This window comes from Pyrgilauda ruficollis, unplaced genomic scaffold (assembly GCF_017590135.1).
Source record: "Pyrgilauda ruficollis isolate IOZ18807 unplaced genomic scaffold, ASM1759013v1 scaffold25, whole genome shotgun sequence".
NCBI classification, from domain to species: domain Eukaryota; kingdom Metazoa; phylum Chordata; class Aves; order Passeriformes; family Passeridae; genus Pyrgilauda; species Pyrgilauda ruficollis.
In genome coordinates this window covers 7,754,972-7,776,598 of record NW_024523822.1, presented here as the reverse complement: position 1 = coordinate 7,776,598, position 21,627 = coordinate 7,754,972, and the positions used below count along the sequence as shown (strand labels likewise).

Below are 21,627 nucleotides of genomic sequence, written 5' to 3'. Positions count from 1 at the left end.
AGGGAACCCAGAGGAAAGATGGAGAGGGACTGTTTTTTACAAGAGCATGTAATGCTAGTGACAGGAGAAAGAGGAATGGCTTCAAACAGAAAGAGAGTAGGTTTACATTAGATATTGGGAAGAATCCCTTCACTGTGAGGGTGGTGAAGACACTGGTACAGGTGCTATGGATGCCCCACAACCCTCTGAGGTATTCAAAGCCAGGTGGGAAGGGGCGCTGAGCAACCTGGCTTAGCAGAAGATGGCATGGCAGCGGGGCTGGAACTAGGGCAGCTCCAAGGTCCCTAGCAATCCAGGTCATTCCGTGATTCCATGATGGGAGGCTCAGGCCGCTGCGGCTCTTCCCGCATCAGCTCCTGAAGCCTTCCGCGAGGCTGTGCTGTGAAACAGAGTTAAAGCCGCTCTACAGAACGAGAGCGGCGGCGGGACGGGAAAGGGCGGCGGCCAGCGCCCCGACGGGAACACCCTCAGCCGGGCCGGCCCCTCAGCCGGGCCGGGCCCGCCCACATCACCTCATGACCCGCCCACATCACCTCATGACCCGCCCCCACCTGGTGTGGCCCGCCCCCATGCGGTGTTGCCCCGCCTCCTCCGGACAAGGCCCCGCCCCGCCCGGGGCGGCCGCCGTGGTTCGGGAGCACTGGCAGTCGTGGGGCGGGGTGGGGTGTGCGCGGCTCTCGCGAGAGCTGCCGCGGGTTTCGCGCGGTGCTCGCCGGGCGCTCGCTCCTTTCTGGCGGCCCGGCCATCTTGGCGGCGCGTCTGTGGTGAGCGGGGCCGGGCCGGGGGCGCGGGGGCCGCTGCGGGCGCTGCTGCCGGGTTCTGACCGCTCCCCTCCATCCCCCTGTGTTCCAGGTACCGCCGGACCCCGCGCGAGGCAGCAACATGGTGGCCGCGAAGAAGACGGTGAGTGGGAGCGGGGCCGCGCCGGGCGCACGTGGTGGCGGAGCGTCCGGGCAGCGCCCTGGTGCGCGGGGGCCCCCGGCATGGCCTGGGCGGCGGCCGGGGGTGCTGGGGGCCTGGGCACAGCCCGCCGCGGCCCTCAGAGCTCGGACCGTGCCCTCCTGACACCGGCCGCGCCCCTGGGCCGCCTCCCGCCGCGCTCGGAGTCCTCGGGTCCCTCCCGCGCGATGTCCCGGGGGCTTGCAGAGCTCCTGAGGTGGCTGCGGGAGGGGAGAGGTGGTGCCGAGGTCCTGGTGCGGGTGGAGTTCAGTTTCGCCTTTCCTGCCATGTTCTGGCCTTTCTCTCAGAGTGGCTCTGACAGATCTGAGTTTATTGGCCAAAGGTGGTGATTTCGTCCGTCAAATGCGCCTAACCTGTTGTCATGAGCATCGCTCATGATATTACAGCTCCCCTGCTGTAGTATCAGTTCGGTATCGCACAGAAGTACTTTCTTCTGCTGCTCCATGTAACGTTGTCAGTGTTTGCCTTGGGGAGAGACAGACGCTAAACCTGGCTTAGCCAGGCTAAGCAAGACTTTGCAAGGCCTTGACTAGCTGAGCTTGACAAGAGCTTGTCAGATACACGCAGATGTCACTGATTTATGTAGATAACAGCAACAGTGCTTTGAGATGTATTTTCCTATTGAGAGATGTGGGGGTAAGAAAGAACTTCTTGAACTTGTGAAAACATACTATCAGCAATGCCCCTGTCTGTAAGCTTTCTTATACTCTGGTAACTGACTGGCCTTTCCTAGTCCATGTTTCAGATTATAGGGAGATTATGAAAAATGCATATATTTGAAATTTCTCTATTGTGTTCTGCATTATTTTGAAAAGTGTGAAGTAACACAATAACACTTTTCTACATCTTTTTCAGAAAAAGTCCCTGGAGTCCATCAACTCCAGGCTTCAGCTGGTTATGAAAAGTGGTAAATATGTGCTTGGGTACAAACAAACCCTGAAAATGATTCGTCAGGGCAAAGCCAAGTTGGTCATCCTCGCCAACAACTGTCCTGCTTTGAGGTAAGCAGATGTGGGAGAAGACAGTTCTGAGATGAGTTCTTGGTACAAATGCAGTGTGTGCTTCGTGCTAATTGCTCCAGAGACTTAATACAGAGGGCTTTGCTGGCATGTTCTAGAGTGCTCTGAAATTTGTTTGGTAGTTTGCTGTGTAATGATTTCAAGTCTAGAAGTGTTGAAATGCTTCCTGGTGTTTTTCTGGCTTTCTAATTCAAGGAGTTTGCACTAGAGAAAGTACTGGAAGCTTTTCACACTTGATAGCGTTCACTAAGAGTGTAATGGGGCTGAATTCCTATGTTTTTCCAAAGTAGTGTATTGGAAAATAATTTTATAGCTAGAAAAACTGATAGCAAATTTAAAATATATGAAGCACTTTGTCAAAGTTAGTTATAAATTTGGGGTCCTGGCCAGTGAACCTCCTTTTTTGAGAATGTAATTTGTACTAATAGCTTGACACTTTCCTCATTGAATACCTGAGCTCTTTTTGTTGTTGAGGGATATTAAGAGGCTCAAGACAATGTCAGTGCAAAACCCAGAAATTAGATACTTGAGAAATAGCAAGACTGTTGTAGTGGGCAGCAATCCCCAATATTGGTGGTGATCTGAAAATGCTTGGGAAACAGTATTGACTGCTTGACTCTCCAAGTGGAAATCAGAAGAGAGGGCAGCATAGATGGACTTTTTGTTTTAAATTAAAATACATGTTTCCTTTCTCAGCTGCAACAGCTGTGTCGCTCTGTTCAGCACCTGGCCACCACTGGCCATCGACATTAACGCTCTTAGTTCATGCACTTTGACACATACAGGCCTTTCAGAGGTCTGCAGGTGCTGAATCCTTCTACCATGTAGAAATGAGCCTGAGTAGGAGCAGCCTGAAGGGTTTTTTTGTTACAAACCGTCAGCTGACATCTCAGTAAAGGTTCCTGAGCCACAAGCATGGAGTGATGCTGCCTCACAAGAAACAGCTGTGTTTCTCTGGGTGGGAAGGAAAAGTTAAGGGTCTTAAGGTTCAAGTGTGGTAGGAGTTAAAGCTGCTCTCTCTGTATTGCAGTTGGTCAGAATTGTTTGTGGTCCTGTTAACACCCAGTTTTTGGATTTCAGAAAATCAGAGATTGAGTACTACGCTATGCTTGCTAAGACTGGTGTCCATCATTATAGCGGGAACAACATTGAGCTGGGCACAGCATGTGGAAAATACTACAGAGTGTGCACACTGGCCATCATTGACCCAGGTAATTCTCTCCTGCAGTGTAGGGGCCAAATGAGGAGGTGTCTGTGGATCCTCCCTTCTCCTGTGAGTAGCAGCACTGAGCAAGGAATGAGAAGGAGTGGTGACACACTCCACTGCATTTTTCCATCAGGTTTAACCATTAAAATTTTCTCTGATCAAGATCCTGTTCTTTTGTGAGTCTGAAGTTCTCAGAACTACTGAGAAGACTACTGTTTCTCTTGCACATAGCTCTTTTACTGCTGAGCCCTGTGAACATTTTGTCCGCTTGTCAGTCTGTAGGGAGGTTTCAGTGTCTGGGAAGCAGCTGTATGGGATCTATTTCTGAACCCATCAGCTAGGACATGAGCATGACTACATACTACTTACAACAGCCCTGTTTGACTGTTCATAATCTGAGACAGAGGGTTGTGACTTGTCCTGTTTCCCAGAATAGTATATAGTAAAATAACCAATAGGCAGGTGGATATTCATTGAGGGAATGAAAATTATGTTAAACACTTCATTTTAAAACTGTATGTTTATATGTAATGACTATGGTTTGGTAACAATCTTTGTCCCAGAGAGTTGCTCAGATTCCTTCTATAGGATGCTAAGTAGGTGACTTCCCATCTTCTTTCCAGAATGTTTTAGAATAATCAATCCCTTGTTCTGTTTGTTGACCAGAATGCATACACATAGGTGTAATGATTTCTGGAATAACTTTAACCAGCTGTTCCCCAAGTCACAATGATTTGAATTTCCTACTGCTTCCAGAAACTTTATTTAGCTTGCTTTTAGTCAAATAGTAGCTGTAAACTTAATTTTCAAACTGTTGCTTTCAGGTTTGGTTCTGGGTGGGGTGGGAGCTGCAGGTCAGTCCCAATGCTCTGTAGCTGACAATGCGAATATTCTCGCTGTCCTGATATTTCTGTGATCAGGGGAGGCTAGACATTCGCTATAGTAAAACTATGCATTGTGTCCTCCAGGGCTAGATTGCTGTTTTAGTCCTGGCTTTGTAAATGCTGGTGACAGGTCTGTAATTATTGGAAAGTCCTGTACTTGGATTAGAAAAACACAAGTATTCTTATCATCAATTTTATTTGCTTTTTTCCTAACCAGACTATCTGTTCTTTTAGGTTGTTTTCTTTTTCTAGAATCACTGTGGTGATTTTATGAGTAGGGATTTTTTTTCTTACTTTTATTCCTAAAATCATCTTCCCATGGGTCCTCTTGTAACAATACATTTTTGTTTTACAGGTGACTCTGACATCATTAGAAGCATGCCAGAACAAACCAGTGAGAAGTAAATGCTGTAAAGGTGTTATTTCTACAATAAAACTGGTTACAGATCTCTTTTAAAGAAAAATTTGTATTATACCTTTGTTGGTTTTGGGGAACAAACTATATAAATGAAGATTCATTACCACTGCTGTCCTTCTTGTTCTGTTAGAAATAACCTTCACATGGCAAAATTTGCCTTTCTTTCTGTAGGTATTGTGGATCTTAAGAGGTAAGTGAAGGAAGCCTTGATCATGGCAAGTATGGTGCCAAGTCCCAACGGGCTGGGGCTCCCATAGTGTTTGCTTTTGGGATGCTAATGCAAAACCAAGGCATAATGTAAGGGACTAGCAAATTTGGGATGTTGCTGGGGAATCCTATTTTACTTTAGTTAAATATTTCACACTGTTTTTACCAAGTGAATCATGTACTAATGTGCATTAGTTCCTTTGTCTTTTCCTTCCAAAAGTACATACTTGTGAAAGGAAAAACAGGATATTGCTTCTCGATGTGTAACATACACTTTCAGTAAGATACCAGTTAACTTCACAAAGCTGTTTTTAAATCTGTAGCCTTTTTTTAGTTTTGTGAAGATATTGGAGACAGATGAGCTGGTGTTCTCAAGTCACAATTGCTGAGAATGTCAGTATCTTAGAGATTTGTGCCTGTTTTGTTTGAGACCATGACTGCAGGATGTTCCTTATTACTAGGGACTGTTAGTTGAGGTGCCCGTGATTTTCTGACATGGTAAAAACAAACACCCAGTGAAATCAGAATGTACCTGTAACCTTGCAGAATTCGAAAGTATGCCAAAGCACAAGGTATCTTTCAAAGCTTGCTGCTGTATGTCCATGCACACTCACCACCTTGTCTGAGATCACTTAATCACTTAAGATTTGCTGCAGCTATTTCTGTTGTAAAGTGAATGAAGTTTGGTGTTTCCATTTGGAGAAAGTCAGGAGGCAGACTCTGAGCAAAGGAGGAAGTGCTGGTATATTTACATATTAAACTACAGATCTGGATGAGTTGCACTCAAGGGAAGGGAGTGAGACTTGAAAACACTTCTGGTGGCCAGAGTAGAAGCAGTTTGCTGGTTTTGTGTTTTAGTGTTTAACAGGTGTGCAGCTAGCTGAATTCACCAAGTAATGTTTTCAGAATTAATATACTACTTGGATTCGGGAAAGCTAGAGAATCAGTGAATACTGACCAAAGGACGGCAGGGAGAAGTTGGGTAGTCTGGACATAAGGAAAAGCTTTTGAAACAAGTTGTGATGCTCTGTTAATCCAGCAGACTTCCCACTTGGATAATTTAATTCCATCACAGTTTAAAAACAAATGTGTAACTATATTTTTACTTCCTACTGATTCCAGTAGTAACTTTAAAGAATCCAAGTCAAGCCTAATGGCTGTGAATGCTGTCTCACTTGTTCTATGTATGTCTATACATAGAACTATATATATATACACAAACTGTGTACTTAAAATACTAGGAGTGGAGGAGGGAAATACAGAAAAGCAAGTCAAATTCATACCCTAAAAATACTTCAAAACATGGAGGTTTCATTTCAAAAAATAACAGCATTTTATTATTTTGCATAGCTTATTTCAGTTGTTCTGCTTAATTAGAACTTCTGCTAGTTACTAAATTGTTTATATAAAATTATCAACATTTCTTATCTGCAATCAATGCAAGACCACACATGGCATATAAATGCAAGTATCCAGAAAATTCTTTTCAACTTCAGACACAAAGATGTTATTTTACTTTAAACCAGTTTAAGAAAATAGCTCTGACAAGTTTGTATAAATATACAGTGTAGCATACACTTCAAATTCTGATCAGTATTTTAGCCTGTTTTCCAAGTCTTCCATTCTCTTCGTCATTTCTTCCAGTAGATAAAAAGTTAAGGAAAGAGAGCTACTGATAGGATGCATTAATAGAAAAAGTCAGCTACCTGATTGCTATGGTCCATAAACATTCTCTTGTTTCTCCTCTTTGACTCCCAGTAGTTTCTCAAAAGATTCCCCTTTATTTTCTTGTTCTGATTTGATCAGCTTTGAGAAAGCTGTGTGAAGCCCCATTCCTTAACAGGCATACCTTGACATGGAGTTCAGACTGCAGCTTATTAAAAAGGCTGGTTCTACAAATTGCTTTTCTCTATTTTAAAGTGAGGGTAAATATCTAGTAAATTATCTAGTTAATGCTGTTTAAAAATGTTTCACTTAATCATGTGGAAAACTGCACATAACTAACAGTAGATTATAGAACTGTGGGGCTCTGAGACCCCAGTAAGAATGGCTGCTCCTCATGATTTGTTCCTGTCCACAGTTGTGATAGTGGTTTCCAGACAAATGTGGAATAGAGCACAACAAACTCCATGGGATCTAGGGCTGGTTCCATTTACAGTAAGAAGCTGTAGCAATGCAAAATAGTGTACAGCATCCCTTTCCTGACAAGCACTTCCAGTTGGCAGGAATGCGGTCTCCTGCAGGAAGATGGTGGACCAGTACTGTTTACTTCAGCCCCTCTCTCTGAGTGCCATGGAAAGGCTGCAGCCAGGGGAAGCTGAGAGGAAGAGGAGGCCTAGCACCAAGTGAGATCTGAAGGCACTAAGATCTACCTCAGAAGGATTAATTTGTGGCGCCCCACTCCTTGCTTGTTTGACTAGAGTCTTGATTTCAACATTTTAAGGTCTTACACAAGGAAGACGGAGAACTGGGTATAGAAATTGGGATCTTTGACACGTTGTTAGGATTTTTTTAGGGCAGACAGGCAAATTGAGTTTGGCCAGAACAGCCACATGTACTGTTATCCATCCCCCTGTCACCCTGCCACCCCCGGCAGTATCAGCAGGAAAATCTCTTGCTAGTAAGGAGCAAGGGTGGGTATCCTGCTTCTGTGGGTGTCCAGTCTGCCTGGACATTGGGTTTGGTAATTTCTGTGTGTCTGCTGTGGCAAGCTTACTCTGCATAGGAGCACCATGTGAACTGCATTTTCTTCAATAGCCATATTTCTCAAGTGTTCATAGAGGCAGAGGTGAAACAGTGAAACTGCACTCAACTTACTGATAGCAGTTAAATGTAGCTGGACACAAAACAGTTTGGACTGGTCCCTCTAAATTTGTATTGTGCAATGAGCTACTTTTGTAGCCAGTTCTCCCTCCCACGCCCCCCAGACCTCTGGATGAGGACCAGCCAGCAGTCTGCAGTTACCAAGGACTAGTGTAGCACCTCATACCTGAGCTGCTCTTGAGATAAGGCAGAGAAACAAGGTTTGTAATAAAGAGGAAACTGGATGGTTCATACTCTTCAAAGCAGTGGCTGCACAGCGCTCTGAGGAAGTGCTTAGCACTGTTCCTATCAAAACTCCTAGTCTCTGGTTTAGTGTTGACAGGTTTTCCATCACCTTGAGCCATTGGAGTAAAACTCACAGGGTTGCCTGCTCAAATGGTAAAGCACAAAAGCACATGTTGCTAAGCTTCTAAGCTTAGTAACTTAAGTTTTTTGAGTAAGCTCAGAGTTCCTCGCAGCCCAGGTGCAGGAGGTTGTGGTAAAGAGCTCCTGAAGGGGCAAGAATTGGTCTCCTTTCTTGTCAGCTTGCAGGTTGGAATGCTGTATGTCATATAACACATATATATATATGGAAGTGGGAAATTACCTAGAAATTTTTCTCCGAAGTTGTTTGAGGAAGTCCCGTCAGAGCAGTATGTATGTTGATGAGCATTTGCAGCACCTAGCAATAACCTTTCATGATGGCTTTCTCCTCCTTTATGAAATCTGCTTTGCATGGAGTAATTCAATCAAGTGATTAGAACATAATTCCATAAAGTGTCTGCCAAAGGATTCACTTGGGAAGGTGAGAGATAGGCTGGCTGCTGCAGGGAAGGTCTGAACTGGTAGGCAATGTTCTGCATCAGGTTACCAGCCACCGAGGGCTCTGCTTGCCTCCCTCTGGACTGACTGTTCACAGTCTGAAGCTGTTCCTGTCTAGGAAGCACAGAGTGACAAGCTGTTGGTATCACTGTACTCTTCTGTGCAGAGACTAAGTGCTTACTGCTGCTGCACACAGTTACACAACTCAAGCAGAACATGTGATGTCTTGTTGGCATTTATTTGATCAGAAGCAGCTTTCATGAAGAAAACAGGAATTTGCTGCATAAATAGTGCATGATGAGTGGTATTGCCAGTTTGCTGCTCTTTCCTGAGATATGGATATTGCAGGCAGTGTAAAGGCTGCTGCACTAGCAACTCCCTTGAAATAGACTAACTGGGCAGCAGAAGCTAGTGATCTGCACTGTGCTAACTTTTATCTGTATTTCTTTTAATGCAAGATTAACCAAACCTGAGTTCTCTGATTTCCTCCTCATCTAGAGCACGGTTTTAAATGACTCACTGCATATGGTGCCTCACCAAGGAGTTCAGGAGGGAAACATCTCCTGTACACCTGTAGCAGTAAATGCTATTTCAGTAGCATCTGAAGAAGTAAACCAAAGCAAAGCATGTTAGTCGTGAATTTGACCAGTTGTTTCTTTGCTGTTCCTGAAGGTGTTTACTGTAAGGGGTTATTAAAATTCAAGATCCTTGTTAATATTTTGGTTCCTTCTATGAAGGAGAAGCAGATTAAAAGTTAAAAGCCTTGCTTCTTGGCAACTATTATATAGTTTAGATTTTCATTACAATAAACTGATTTTAGCTATGGAGGCAGTTTAGACTTGATGCGAAAACCTGCCTTTCTTATCTTACCTGTAAGAAACAGTTACTCAGAAAGGATATATCGCTGGGTGAGTTTTCTTACTTCACTGGTTGCATAGTTCTGGAATGTCACAAGGTTTTCACATTTGCACTGGTCGTTATCTTTTGAGGCTTTTGCTGAAAAACAAACACTTAAGTAGAGGCTAAATGCTAAATAAATTGAATAGGATGGGGAGGAAATGAAAAGACATTATAAATGCAGAGCAGGTTTAATAAAGCTTCCTGTTCTCAAAACAGGTCAACATCCCAAGGAACGCCCTGAGGCAGGTTCTGTTGGTACTGGAAAACAGTACACAATGTGTAGTCCTCCATGTTCAAAGAATAGTCTGGGTTGTTCTAAGCAAAGGGAGCCTGATTACCTGTTGTTGAGTGGATGTGACTGTCTTCAAATAGATACTTGTGGTGTACTGCAAGATGTGGACAGTCAATGACATCTGTGATGGCTATTGTGGTTGATTCAGGTCCTGCAGGAAACCCCCCAAAACTCTAAAAATCAGACCTACTAAATTACAATTTTTTTTTTCTACTCACATGCACTGAGTTCTCCTTAATTAGTAAGTAATGTCACTAATTGCAGTGAGGCTCATTCAAGGAAAGGATTAGGGATGCAAAGATATGAAGGAACCAGGCTGTTAGGCTGTATTTACTGTATACATGATGTAAGTTGTGGGTTGCAGAACTGAAAGGGAATTGTGAAGGTTCCTTTGAAAAATAGAAGTGATTGAAAGCTGAACATGCTTAAAGTGTGAAGCCCAGTGTTGAAATACAAGCGTCCCCATGAAGTATTTAATTCAGATGATGTAAGAAGCATGCAGCCATTCTTTTGTTACAGTGAATCTCCATTTTTCACATTTCAGGGTGACTCGGAGAGGTGAGGAGGCAGGGACATGGGATAAACCATTTTAGCTGAATTGTGAGAGTTCTCTACAGAAGGCAGCAAGAAAGGACACTTGAGTTAAAACAGCCAACCTGATGGCTGTGGATCAGTCTTATGAAGCCTCCCAGATGATGCATCCTGCTGGTGAGGTGACTCTTTCAAGGCTGGTAGATAGAAATTTCCAAAGGAAATTATATCACAAAAGGAACAATAAAAATGTTCACATTCCCTATAACTGGAGATGTTTCTTGACAGTATCTTGATGTTGGTCTCTAATAACACATGGAGAATGCCTCATACCCGTGCAATTTAGAAGAGATCCAGTTTTGATGGAAACTCCACAACTTGCCCTTCAACTCAGACTACCAGAACTCCTCCAAAACCAGAAGTGATTATTAGTGAAGCAATAGTGAAGCAATCTGAAATGCCAGCAATCTACTTTGTGTCCTACAGTGAAAATTCTTTCATGTTTCATTATCATTCATCATCCTTTGGGGTGAACTGAATAAGAACATTGCTTGGAGAAAGAAAAAGTTTCTTTCTGTCCTTCAGTTTTCTTTATAATGGGAAACATTGATCAGGGTGTTAGGAGTTTTTAGGTGAGAAGGGTGCAGCAGCGTCTATTTGATACACTGCAGCTGTAAGCAAAAATACACGTTTCTAATTCATGAAGCACAGCCTTTAAAATGTAAGGATTTATTTCAGAGTCCACACCTCGATCTTTTTAGTCAGGAGGTTGAGAGGAAACAGAAACCTGTTTGGAGGTAGAGCCGCAGCCATTGTGTGCCCTGCGCCTTTCGTGCCGCCAGAGGGCAGTGTGGAGCAGCTGCGGTTCCTTGGGCACGGGTCCTTCGCTAGGAAATGAACACTTCACCTTCGACTGACTCCGGAGCCCTTCATGGCCCGGCTGAGCTGAAGAGCAGGTATTTAACAACTGCACGACGGGACCGATGATGCCAGGGTCATGGAGCATCTGGGACACACCCCCTCCTCTGGAACCCAGAGCTCCTTCCCTGAAAGTGAATGCATGGGGGTAAAAGGTGACAGTGCAAACTCGCCTGATACACCATGAAGATGCAGTAGGGAGGTGGAAGATGCTTCTGTGACATCCAGGTTTGCTATAACTATTGGGGTCCCTGCTGGTTTAGTCAGTTTTGACAGATGCATAATAAAACACAGCTGTGCTAAATTGCACTGGGAAGGAGATGAGGCTCTTTTGAGTGGAAGTTGGAATTACTGAGCATGAATATCAGGGAAGAACAGATGAGTGGTTGAATAAGGAGACCAGAGATCAGGCAGCAGAACTACAATATTTATATAGAGAGATATAGATATCTCAGTCTGCATGGGAACCAGCTGCTAGAAGGAACTCAGATTTTTGGAGAAGAGTTCAGGGCAGAGACGTGTGGGATGAGATCACAAGGGAATGAAACGAACAAGAAGCAGAGTCTAGCTGAAAAAAGATCAAGTGGGAACAAGGATGGTGAAGATTTCTGTTGTAGGAGCGATGGAGCAGGTAAGATGAATTTTGAGTGTTTGACCCTGGGTAATGACTTGCTCGAGAAGTTTTTCAGGAGCTGCAAGCTAATGAGGGTGTTGTTTAGGAAGGGCAGAGGAACTGACCTGAAATGTGTGAGCTTTGGGCACTGGGCTGGTGTGAACATGTAATTAGGGACAGAAAAATGACAGATGCACTGGTAGAGGTGGCAGGAGGTCTCCAGTTAGGAATAGGAATTGGACATTTAAGAAACTCCTCTTCAGGCTTCAGGAACTAGTTGGGGCTCTAAAATTTCTGATCTCATTGCCTCTGTGAAGCTGAATAAACACACAAGTAGTGACAGGCTGATCACCCTGAATCCCTTGGTGAAGTCAGTGCAATGAATAAATTTGTTGGGGAACAATGGCTGAAGCTGGATGTTCATTTTTACTGTTCTGTTTTGTAAAAAAACCCACAAGTAATTTGTTAGGAGGAGCCTGTGAGAAAGTGTCATCAAAAGCAGTGTCTGAATATTTGCCGAACTGATAACGGTCCACAACTTGGAAGGAGAACAGAATGTTAACCAGCTGGCTGCTGAGTACTGTCATCTGATCAGGGCTGGGGTCTTGTGACAAAAATAGTATATGACCATGTAATTAAAAGCTCCCTCAATGCACATGCCCAGGGCTGGAGCTGCAATCATATTGAGTGCGTATTATGTATGACATTGCTGGAGCCTCGTTAGTGCTTCCAGTCAGATGAGAAATTAACATTAACCACAGCAGTGAATGGGAACCTTCCAACTGAATTCCTTTTAATAAGAGGCAAGAGGGAGAAAAAAAAACCCTCCTTTTTTTACCTTTACTACTAGTTATCAAGAATAATTAATAGTAATCAGCAGCTATTTTACAAGGCAGATGCTTTCTTGCAGAATAAAAGAAAAAAGCCTAACCCCTCCCCAAAAACCATTTGGAGGACTTCTACTTTGGTTGGAAACATGCAGTGCATCCGTGGCTGGGACTAGGGATAAGAAGCTCTGTCAATGGAGTCCATGAGGACAGGATCTCCTACTGTCCTCACAAGGTGGAGCCTCAGAAGACCTCAGCTAAGGACCAAAGCTGGAGTAAAGATAAAAGTCATTGCTATTGCAAAGGAGGAGAAAAATTGCACTGTGTACAACAGAAGGAATTTAAAAAAGAACTTTTAGATTGTGTAACAGGTGTGGAGGCAGAATTTCTGGTGGAGTGAGTTGATGAGTAATAGATAGTTCTGGAGTGTCCAGAAAAACAAGGCTGGGTCAGTCCCCAGTTCACAGGTGTGAGGCGTTCATTGCCTGTTGACAGAAGCTGAAGCACCAGTGCTGCCCAGTTACTGGAGGTGCAGACAAGAAACTGCCACAAAGGGGCAGGATTTACTTACTTTTTCATATTGTAAATAATGTAGTTAAAAGGAAAAAAACCATTGTGGTTGCTAACCACTGTTGTGGGTACCTGAAGGATGCATTTCCATCACTGAGCTCTGGGGTTTGCTGGTCAGTGAGAGTTATTATACTGGGGTTTGCTAACGAGTGAGAATTATTGTTCTGGCTGCCAGATAGTTTTGGGTTTGGCTTCTCCAAAAGCTTTTAAGACGACATGCTGTCATTGGAAGATTATCTGCCTAATAAGGTTATTTGAACTGGCTTGGTTTTATATTATCATAGTATTTAGTATTTCAGAAAGATGAAACTAGGACTTCTAAGGACTGAAGGACAAAGAGAATACAAGCTAAGAAACATCCTCAAAGTCTTTTTTACAGATTCTTTCTTGAGATCTGTATAAAGAAATGACCTGCTGCTAATTTTATACAATCACGTAAAAGAAAAAAAAAGGGCAAAATCTGTTTGCATTTAATTTCGAGAAAACAACCAGATAAAATCTAATGAAAATTAAATAATCTTGCACAATTCTAGCCTTATGACTAACATCATTCTATGCATTGCTTCTGAATTTTGCTTCAGGTACCAGTTTGAACGTAGGAAAAAATACTGAGTCTTGGGAATGTGTGAGTGGGAGAGACATGCTGTCCTCTTCCTGGCTCCATAGCTTTCATCTCAGCTCAGATGCCCCCTTTCCCCTTGCAAAACTTCATCTGGGAATGTTTATATACAAGCTGTTTGTTCCAGAATGAAGGGTGCTTTCTGAAACAAACATTTCCACATTTGTGTAGCAAAACTCAGAGCTTACGCATAACTGAAATCCACTCTTTGTAGCTGTGAATGTATGTTCAATGAACTATTTTTAGTCTATAAATACACATAACAGCTCTTGACAATTTATTTTGCTGTGGTTTAGGTTTTTGCTGCTAGTCTTAGGATTTTTTTTTTTAATTCTCATTAAGATATTACAGATCCGTGATTATTTTCCCACATTCCTAATGAAATAGATCATGTTTATTTGGTGGAGTGGGGTTCAATGCGTGGCTGACTCAACTGCAGTAACAGAAAAGAGCAGAAGCGATTGATTCTTCTAGGCATAGACTTGTACATCTTATGCAACCTTTGTGAAAATAAAGGAAGATAATTACTAATACATTTACCCAGTGATGGATTAACAGTATATATTCTTCATGTATTAAAGGGCAGAAAAATCCAAAAAGCAAAATACCTGAAATATTTACTTCTATCTCAAGAAAAATGGAATTTTGTTACCTTCACAGATTTGGGCTCTTAGCTCTTCACTTATGTCCTCCAGAGCTGTGAAATCCTCAGCATAGAAGAGATGTTTATATGATGGCTCAGAAGCAATTTCCAGCAGTTCTTCCTCAATTGCTTTTCCTATTCCAATGGCATAGATGATTATACCTGGATTCAAAAGAAATTGCACATACTTATTATTTCAGCAGTTCTAATTCTAAGCACTTGTTCGTCCATGAAAGGAAAATAAGAGAGAAAGGGAGAGCCCAAGAAATGTATATTATATGTAACTTCAAAATCAGTGAAGAAGCTTAATATGCTTTAATTACTGGGATATTTGCAGAAACTCTTGTTTGCTGTAATTTGACATACATTTTTTGTGTTAAAGAGATGACACTTGCCTGGCCACTACTGATAGTAAATGGTCCCAGAAAGAGTATTACAAACAATCCAAGAGAATCACACAGTTCAGCCTCAAAATGGCACTGCAAGTCCCTGGTTTGTGTGTGTCTGTAGGGTATATGCAATGCAGCTGATTACTGGGCTGATCGAAAAACCTGTTACATATTAGCAAATGGGGCAGAATCCTGAAAGATGGCAGTAATTTTTCAGAAAAATATGTAAGTGTTTCATTGAAATCCCCAGAGTACAATGAGACTTGATTCTTGCTCTCTGAGGGGCAATAACAGGCTGGAAGGCCCATGCAGGAGTGTAAGAATGGGAAAACAAGAAATGTATAGGGCTAGGAAAGAAAAAGCCTTACAGCAGGGATGCTCAGGACAAGTATTTCCAGAGCAGAGGTGCTAGGGTGAAGGTGAGGATGTGTAGTTTTCTTAACTCTGGAAGCAAGGAAGGAGAAAGTGGTTCAGAGCCCTCTCACCAGATAGATTTTAAACAAGCAATAACTACAAAATATAGAGATCTTCAATAATCTCTTTTTCAGCAGTATTTATGCTAATGAGCATATGATCTGATAAAACATTTCTCTGTATATCAGTTTTGGGTTAGAAAGTGTCCACAAGAAGTCCTGATTTTGTGATTCGTAGTACAGCTGTGAGCTTCACAGCTCTTACATGATTCAAGAGAAGAAGCTGCCTTCTCTGGTTGGTTTCAGATGAGGAGGTTGGAGATGAGGAGGTTTGATATCTTTATTTAACATGAGATGATAACTGCTGCACACTCACTGAATTGCAACTTTTAATCTTTTAATCTTTTTGCTGAAGAATCACCTCACTGAATTGCAACTTTTAATCTTTTTGCTGAAGAATCATGGGCTTGATAATACCACAAAGTATGCATTTTCCAAGTTTTTGACTTTTAACGTATCTCCTTCGTTTTCTTCATGAATCTGCCTACCATTGCACTTTAGCCAGGAAAGGAAATTGCCCACCAGAAGCTAATTCAATTTAATGAATGCACCAGTCATGCTGAAGTTACTGCTATTTAAAGACTTAGGGATATCAGTGATAAAGTATTCAGGGTCCGTTTCATATTGAGCATTACTCTACTGGTTATGCTGCAGTTACACAGGGAGTGGGTTTGGCTTGTAGCATTGCAGAGTCAGTGTAAGCAGTCCAGAGCTGAGGTTTCAGTCAGCAAGTAAAGAAGTTGGTTTGTACTTCTTTCCTTCTGTAAATCCTCCATGTAGTTTCATCTCACTAGTAAGCCTGTAAATGTTTGGGGTTTTTAAAGTTATTTTAAAATCACTTTATCTTTCGTTGTATTGCCACTCCTGTTAGCATGTGCCTTTCTCATATCCTTGGGTGTTTTTCCCTTTTCTCCTTACAGAGAGGTATTGATCCTGATCAGTGCTCTACTAATCATGTATCAAATTCTGATTAATATGTCAAATCAATAAAACAAGCACAGAAAAAAGACTTCAAAATCTTTTGAAGTCTGGCTATTTTCTCTGTGTTGTGGCCCATCAGCCATGGTTCTTAAAGCAGTTTCTCATAAAATTTTAAAAAAAGGTTTAGTGAAGAAAAAAGAGGTTGTTTATTTTCTTGACAAGTTTTGAAAATTTTCAGTTAACTCTGCTAAACAGATAAAAAGATTCTGATTTGTGGTAGTTTTCAGTCACATTTCAGCATATTGGCATGTAGAAACAGAAAGATAGACATCACTACAGTTGAATGCTTTCCAAAAGAGTAATCTTCCTTCCAGAACACCATTAGCACTATAAAACTGGTTAAAAATAAAGAATATACCCTATAAACAAAAATATAGCCAATTATTACTGTAGTATTTCTCACAAGAATAGATTTCTATATTTTGAAGACACAGCTTGGGGTTTCTTTAATTGTTTTCCTAGAATTGTGATGAAGTTCCCAGTGTTTCCAGGTCTCTGTATCAAATGTCTACCCTTAGAGGATACGTTCAGGGCACTCAGGACATGCCAGGTGGGTGGCACCACTACCTGTGTGGCCCTCCCCATGACTCCTGCTGTGAGGATGAGGCACATGCCTGGCAGCAAACGCCCTTGTGAACACAAAGATCTGATGTGCAGGACAGTGGTCACTGTCACCGTACTGGCCAGGCTGCTTTGGCAAACGCTCTCTCAATTAGCACATCCAAACTGTGACTACATCTTACTTCTAACAATATTTGCCTTTTAGAATGAGACACCAAAAACACTGACACCAAACATCCCCTTACCACGCTGCTTTGCTCTGGTAGCCCATTCAGAGACTTCATCCTGGGCCCGTCCATCCGTAAACACAATGGAGATCCGAGGCACATTTGCTGAAAATGGTCTTGCTCCTTCGGTCTCTGTGAAACTTCTCTCAGACATTTGCCTCAGTGCCAGTCCTGTCATGGAACCTCGGCCCATGTATTTCATTTGTGACACAGCTTTCTTCATGTCTTTGGCTGAGCTGAACTGCCTTAATGTAAACTCTGTACGAACCTCAGTGGAATACTGAAGCAAACCAACTCGAGCAGCTTTGGGTGAAATCTCAAGTGTATCCAAGATTCCTGAGACAAACTGTTTTACAATTTCAAAATTATCCTCTCCAAGACTTTTTGATCCATCAATCACAAACACCAGGTCAATTGGGCCTTCAGTGCATCCTGTGAAAGGAGTAACAGAGTGCACAGATCAAGAAAAAACTCCACAAGACTGAGAAAGGGATCCAGATACCCTGGAAAAAAATCAGGGAACATGTAAAGTATACCCTGTCCCTGGCTCGTCCTTCTGTGCCAATGTGTCTGAAGATGTTGTGTACAGTCTGTCTCAAAAGCTAAGTGTGGGCCTATGACTGAGAATTTAACAAAATTAAAACCACAGCAAGTATTTACTGAGACATATTCTGCTTTGTGGAATACTACAATTCTTAAAAATGCAGCAAAAATCAGCAAATGTTTAGAATTACTCTTTAGTGGAGAGAACCGAAGAACATAGCTAGCACATAGACAGAGTTGCCATCATTTTCTTCCAGAGATAAGCCTGTATGCTAACCTTGCATTTGTCAAATTTGTCAGCGCTAAGAGACATGGAAGAGAATCACTGAAGCTGCATTTGTGTTGCAGGAGTTATAAAACAGTTTTAAAACTATTTAATTGTTGAGAGAATCAGAATTAGCTAGATAAGGGTTTTTTGCTTGTGTCTACCAATTTTGTAATTAGAAGACTTATGTATTGTTGCTGTGTTTCTGGTTGACCCATTAGAGCTCAGAGTTTGTCAGAAAGGGGAATTTGTAAAATTTGTATTTCTCATGCTTTTTGGCAAATGCACATGCAAAAATCAAAGTAGTTTGTTGGGCATCAATAACAAGGTTAGGGAATTTAGAGATTGGAGAATGTCTTCCAAGCTGCAGAGTGCTTCTGCCAGGTGGGTTGTTTTGTTTTATTTTAAACTCTGGAAAGGAATTGCCTTCAGCAAGCAGAGATTAATGTGTGCTTTGTGCAAAGGCTCTGAGGAGCTGCAGAGCTCCTATTGGAGCTAGTTCCTATTGGATCAATGTAGCTTCCAGGGAAAATATGCCATACTAAGGAATGTAAGATTTGCTTCTTAGTCTGGACCAAGTAAACCTTGACCTCCACTCATCTCTGATCTTTGTACAGGCTGTAAGCACTACACAAAAGAGAATTATTCAGCAGAAATCACTCTGCAGAAATTACTGGAGATGTTTGTTACCAAGTCAAAGTACGAATAATGGATTTTCAGCTTTAAAGACTGGACTTCTCCCCTTAGGAAATACCTATTTTAAAACTGCTCAAGAATTCCTTTCTGTAGTCATCTGACAAAAAGACACCTCACATGTACTAAGGTGAAAATGCAATTAATATACATATCAGAACCACTTCAATACTACTGCATAAGTCAAGAAAGGACAGCAGTTCATGGTGCATGGAGTCAGTTAGGATTGAGAATAGTCAGAACTTGTTACTGTTCTTTTGGTAATCACAATCTGCTCAACTAAAGCATCCATTTTTGGCAGAATAAACATTTTTACTGAATTCCAGTAGAATTTCTCCTCCAAGTATTAAGAGATGATGAGATAAATGCATGTTATGTTGGAAGATAAGCAAATAAAATTAATGGGATTTTAAAATATAGTATATAAAGATAAAAGACCCACAGTACATGAACCTGATTAAAATGTACATTCCTTGATAATAAGATTCCCCTTTGGCTTTTCCCTGATGTTTCAAAAGAATTATTATTGGACTAAAACAACTCTTCCAATTTGGTAGATTTTTGCTTAGGAGAGCATCAAGTTAATTTTTTGAGACATTTTGTGCCACACGCATATGCCCTGGGATTTAAAATATTATATCATGTTTGAAATGAAAGGTTGTGGCAGTGTTCAAAGCCAAGCTGGATTGGGCTTGGAGACACCTGGTCTAGTAGAAGGTGTCCTTGCTGTCAGCAGGGAGATTGAACTAAGTGGTCTTTAATAAGGTTCCTTCCAACCCAGACCATTCTATGATCCTATAATTTTTTTGAAGTGAGGTCAATTAATTTTCAAAATAAAAGAAACAAACGCTTTCTAAATAAAATATACTTACTTCGGCATGTTTTCTGATCCTCTTTTAGTACATATCCCTCCTGGCATTTGCAGATATAGGAATCGCCGTTATTAACACAAGCATATTCACAACCATGGTCAACTGATTTACAGACATCTTTACCTAGGAAAAATTGAAGTATTTATCTGTATTCTATTTAACCTTGTATAAATCCAAATACTCCAAACATGATATCTGAAGAACACATGGTGAAGGAGTACAGTATCTTTGCTCATTCATGTAGCAGTGCCAGAGAAGAGGGGCTGACAGACATAATGAGTTACTTACTTCGACATGTTCTCCCATCTTGTCGCAGGACAAAGCCCTCATGGCACTGACAGCTGTATGAGTTGTTATTATTAATGCACACATGTTCACAGCCATGGTCAATGGATTTACACAGGTCTTTATCTGAGAATTGTTAAGAGAATCCCCTTATTAGACCATTTTTCAAATACAAAACTGTCATGCACAAGCTTTGAGTGAAATTAAGTCTGTTATTTCTTTTAAGACTGAAAAACATATTCCCCATAAAAGTTTCAGCTACTCACTCCTGCATGTTTTCCTGTCTCGCCTCAATATAAATCCCTTGTGACACTGACACATGTATGAATCGCCAGTTGGAACACAGACATGTTCACAACCATGGGTGACTGTTTTGCAGACATTTTTACCTTGGAATAATGAAAATTGTATTTAGCACAGTTAGCTAAGTAAATAAATTTCACAAAATATAAAAAATTTGGCTATAATTTTTCATGAAGGATCCCATTTACATGAAGCTGATTTGTTATAAAGACACAACACACTACTGTTGCATAGTGTGTTTCATTAACAGACCAGGAAGTACAAAACAAAGATTAAATAACTTACTCCTGCAAGTTTTTCCATCTTCCCTCAGTATGAAGTCTTCATGACACTTGCAGACATAGGAATCACCAGTATTAACACAAATATGCTCACAGCTGTGGTTGACTGAGTTGCAAACATCTTTATCTGAGAAAAGTGGATGGGGTTTGTGAGGTGAGGCTTGTTAGGGAGAGATGGTATCTTTTTTAAACCAGCCCAAATATTTGGAAATCACAAACATACACATGTGCACTCACACCCACAACACTTGAGGGCTCAAATAAAAACATACTTTCATAGCTCAGGCTACTCACATCTACATGTCTTTCCATCTTCCTTCAGTATGAATTTTTCATGACACTGGCAGATGTAGGAATCTTCAGTATTCACACAAACTTGTTCACAGCCATGGTCAACTGAGTTGCAAATGTCCTTGTCTGCAAACAGGAGAGTTGGTAGTCAGCACACATCAGCAGAGGCCTTCATTATTGTATGTGCAATTCATCCAATTAAGTTCCTGTGCTGCTTACTTCTGCAGGTCTTCCCATCTTCTCTCAGTAGGAACCCATCATGGCATTTGCAGGTATATGAATCACCAGAATTAACACAAACATGTTCACAGCCATGGTTGACTGATTTGCAAAGATCTTTATCTGAAAACAGATGACAGCTTTTGCTGGTTAGCCCATTTCTACACAAGCATGAGCTGCAGATAAAGAGCATGTTGATAAAGATCAGACTACTTACTTCTGCAAGTTTTTCCATCTTCTCTTAGCAGGAATCCCTCCTGGCACTTGCAAACAAATGAATCACCAGCACTAGCACACACATGTTCACAGCCATGGTTGACTGATTTGCAAATATCCTTGCCTGGGAATAGTTAGATAATATTTATGTGGCTTGTTAGTTAAGCAGTTTTTTATAAATACAGAGACTGGGGGGTCAATCCCATGAGCAAGAAAAGATGGAAGTTTGCAAACTGAAAGCAAATCTCTCACTAGTTAAATGATGGACGTCTTAGCTTACATTGAGTATCTATTCTTTATCATCTGACCAGAACTTCATGGTTTGGATGACCTCCAACTGAAAATAAACCATTTTAGGATTAATCTATCTAGATTAAGGAGGAGGAGGAGTATACATTAAGAACACTAAGAGGGAATAATTTAGTACAGTCATTTAGCACAAATGCATGCTGGTAAAAACAAAACTAAGAAAAACACCAGAGGACATGATTTAACCATAATTCTTAACATACTTATATCAGTGCCAAGAGTCTGCATAAACAAAACCTGAAAGAATAGGAACTACTTATTTAAGATGATAAACAAAATCTAACTGGATTGCTGAAAATTGATGTGAGGGCTTGTATGACTGCAATGTTAAACCACTTGGTTAAAACCTCTTCAAAAAGGATAGATGGGGAGAAAGTGCAGAAGAAAGTGGAGCCATCTATCAGCATTCCCTTTTTCTTCTTCATGCAATACAAAATAAATATCAGTTTCTAATGCAGAATTACATTTACACAAAAAGTGGCTTCCT

General features: G+C 41.5%; 2 protein-coding genes and 1 non-coding gene across 4 annotated transcripts in view; 2 read left to right on the top strand and 1 right to left on the bottom strand.

Moving 5' to 3' along the window:
* The first annotated feature begins 634 nt into the window (after positions 1-634).
* Positions 635-4,534, top strand: RPL30 (ribosomal protein L30). Its single transcript, XM_041470880.1, has 5 exons — positions 635-764; positions 853-903; positions 1,816-1,961; positions 3,060-3,190; positions 4,426-4,534. Exons 2-5 carry the CDS (start codon positions 883-885, stop codon positions 4,473-4,475), a joined length of 348 nt encoding a protein of 115 aa, XP_041326814.1. The 5' UTR covers positions 635-764; positions 853-882; the 3' UTR covers positions 4,476-4,534.
* On the top strand, positions 4,068-4,202 carry LOC121355480. Its single transcript, XR_005955424.1, has one exon. It is a non-coding gene; the product is annotated as a small nucleolar RNA SNORA72 (small nucleolar RNA).
* Positions 4,535-6,040: 1,506 nt separating the features above from the next.
* The window catches only part of MATN2 (matrilin 2), a 68,321-nt gene continuing 52,734 nt past the window's right edge, over positions 6,041-21,627 (bottom strand). Inside the window, exons 15-27 of one of the 2 annotated variants that reach the window (XM_041470910.1) lie at positions 20,833-20,955; positions 20,616-20,738; positions 20,400-20,522; positions 20,110-20,232; positions 19,788-19,910; positions 19,525-19,647; positions 19,237-19,359; positions 16,882-17,295; positions 14,242-14,394; positions 10,168-10,239; positions 9,558-9,662; positions 9,220-9,315; positions 6,041-6,338 (exon numbers count right to left, since the gene is read on the bottom strand). In XM_041470910.1, the coding sequence (XP_041326844.1) occupies positions 6,286-6,338; positions 9,220-9,315; positions 9,558-9,662; positions 10,168-10,239; positions 14,242-14,394; positions 16,882-17,295; positions 19,237-19,359; positions 19,525-19,647; positions 19,788-19,910; positions 20,110-20,232; positions 20,400-20,522; positions 20,616-20,738; positions 20,833-20,955 (1,754 nt within the window). In that variant the 3' untranslated portion in view covers positions 6,041-6,285. The remainder of the gene's footprint in view (positions 6,339-9,219; positions 9,316-9,557; positions 9,663-10,167; positions 10,240-14,241; positions 14,395-16,881; positions 17,296-19,236; positions 19,360-19,524; positions 19,648-19,787; positions 19,911-20,109; positions 20,233-20,399; positions 20,523-20,615; positions 20,739-20,832; positions 20,956-21,627) is intronic. The other variant, XM_041470911.1, reaches the window with a different exon arrangement.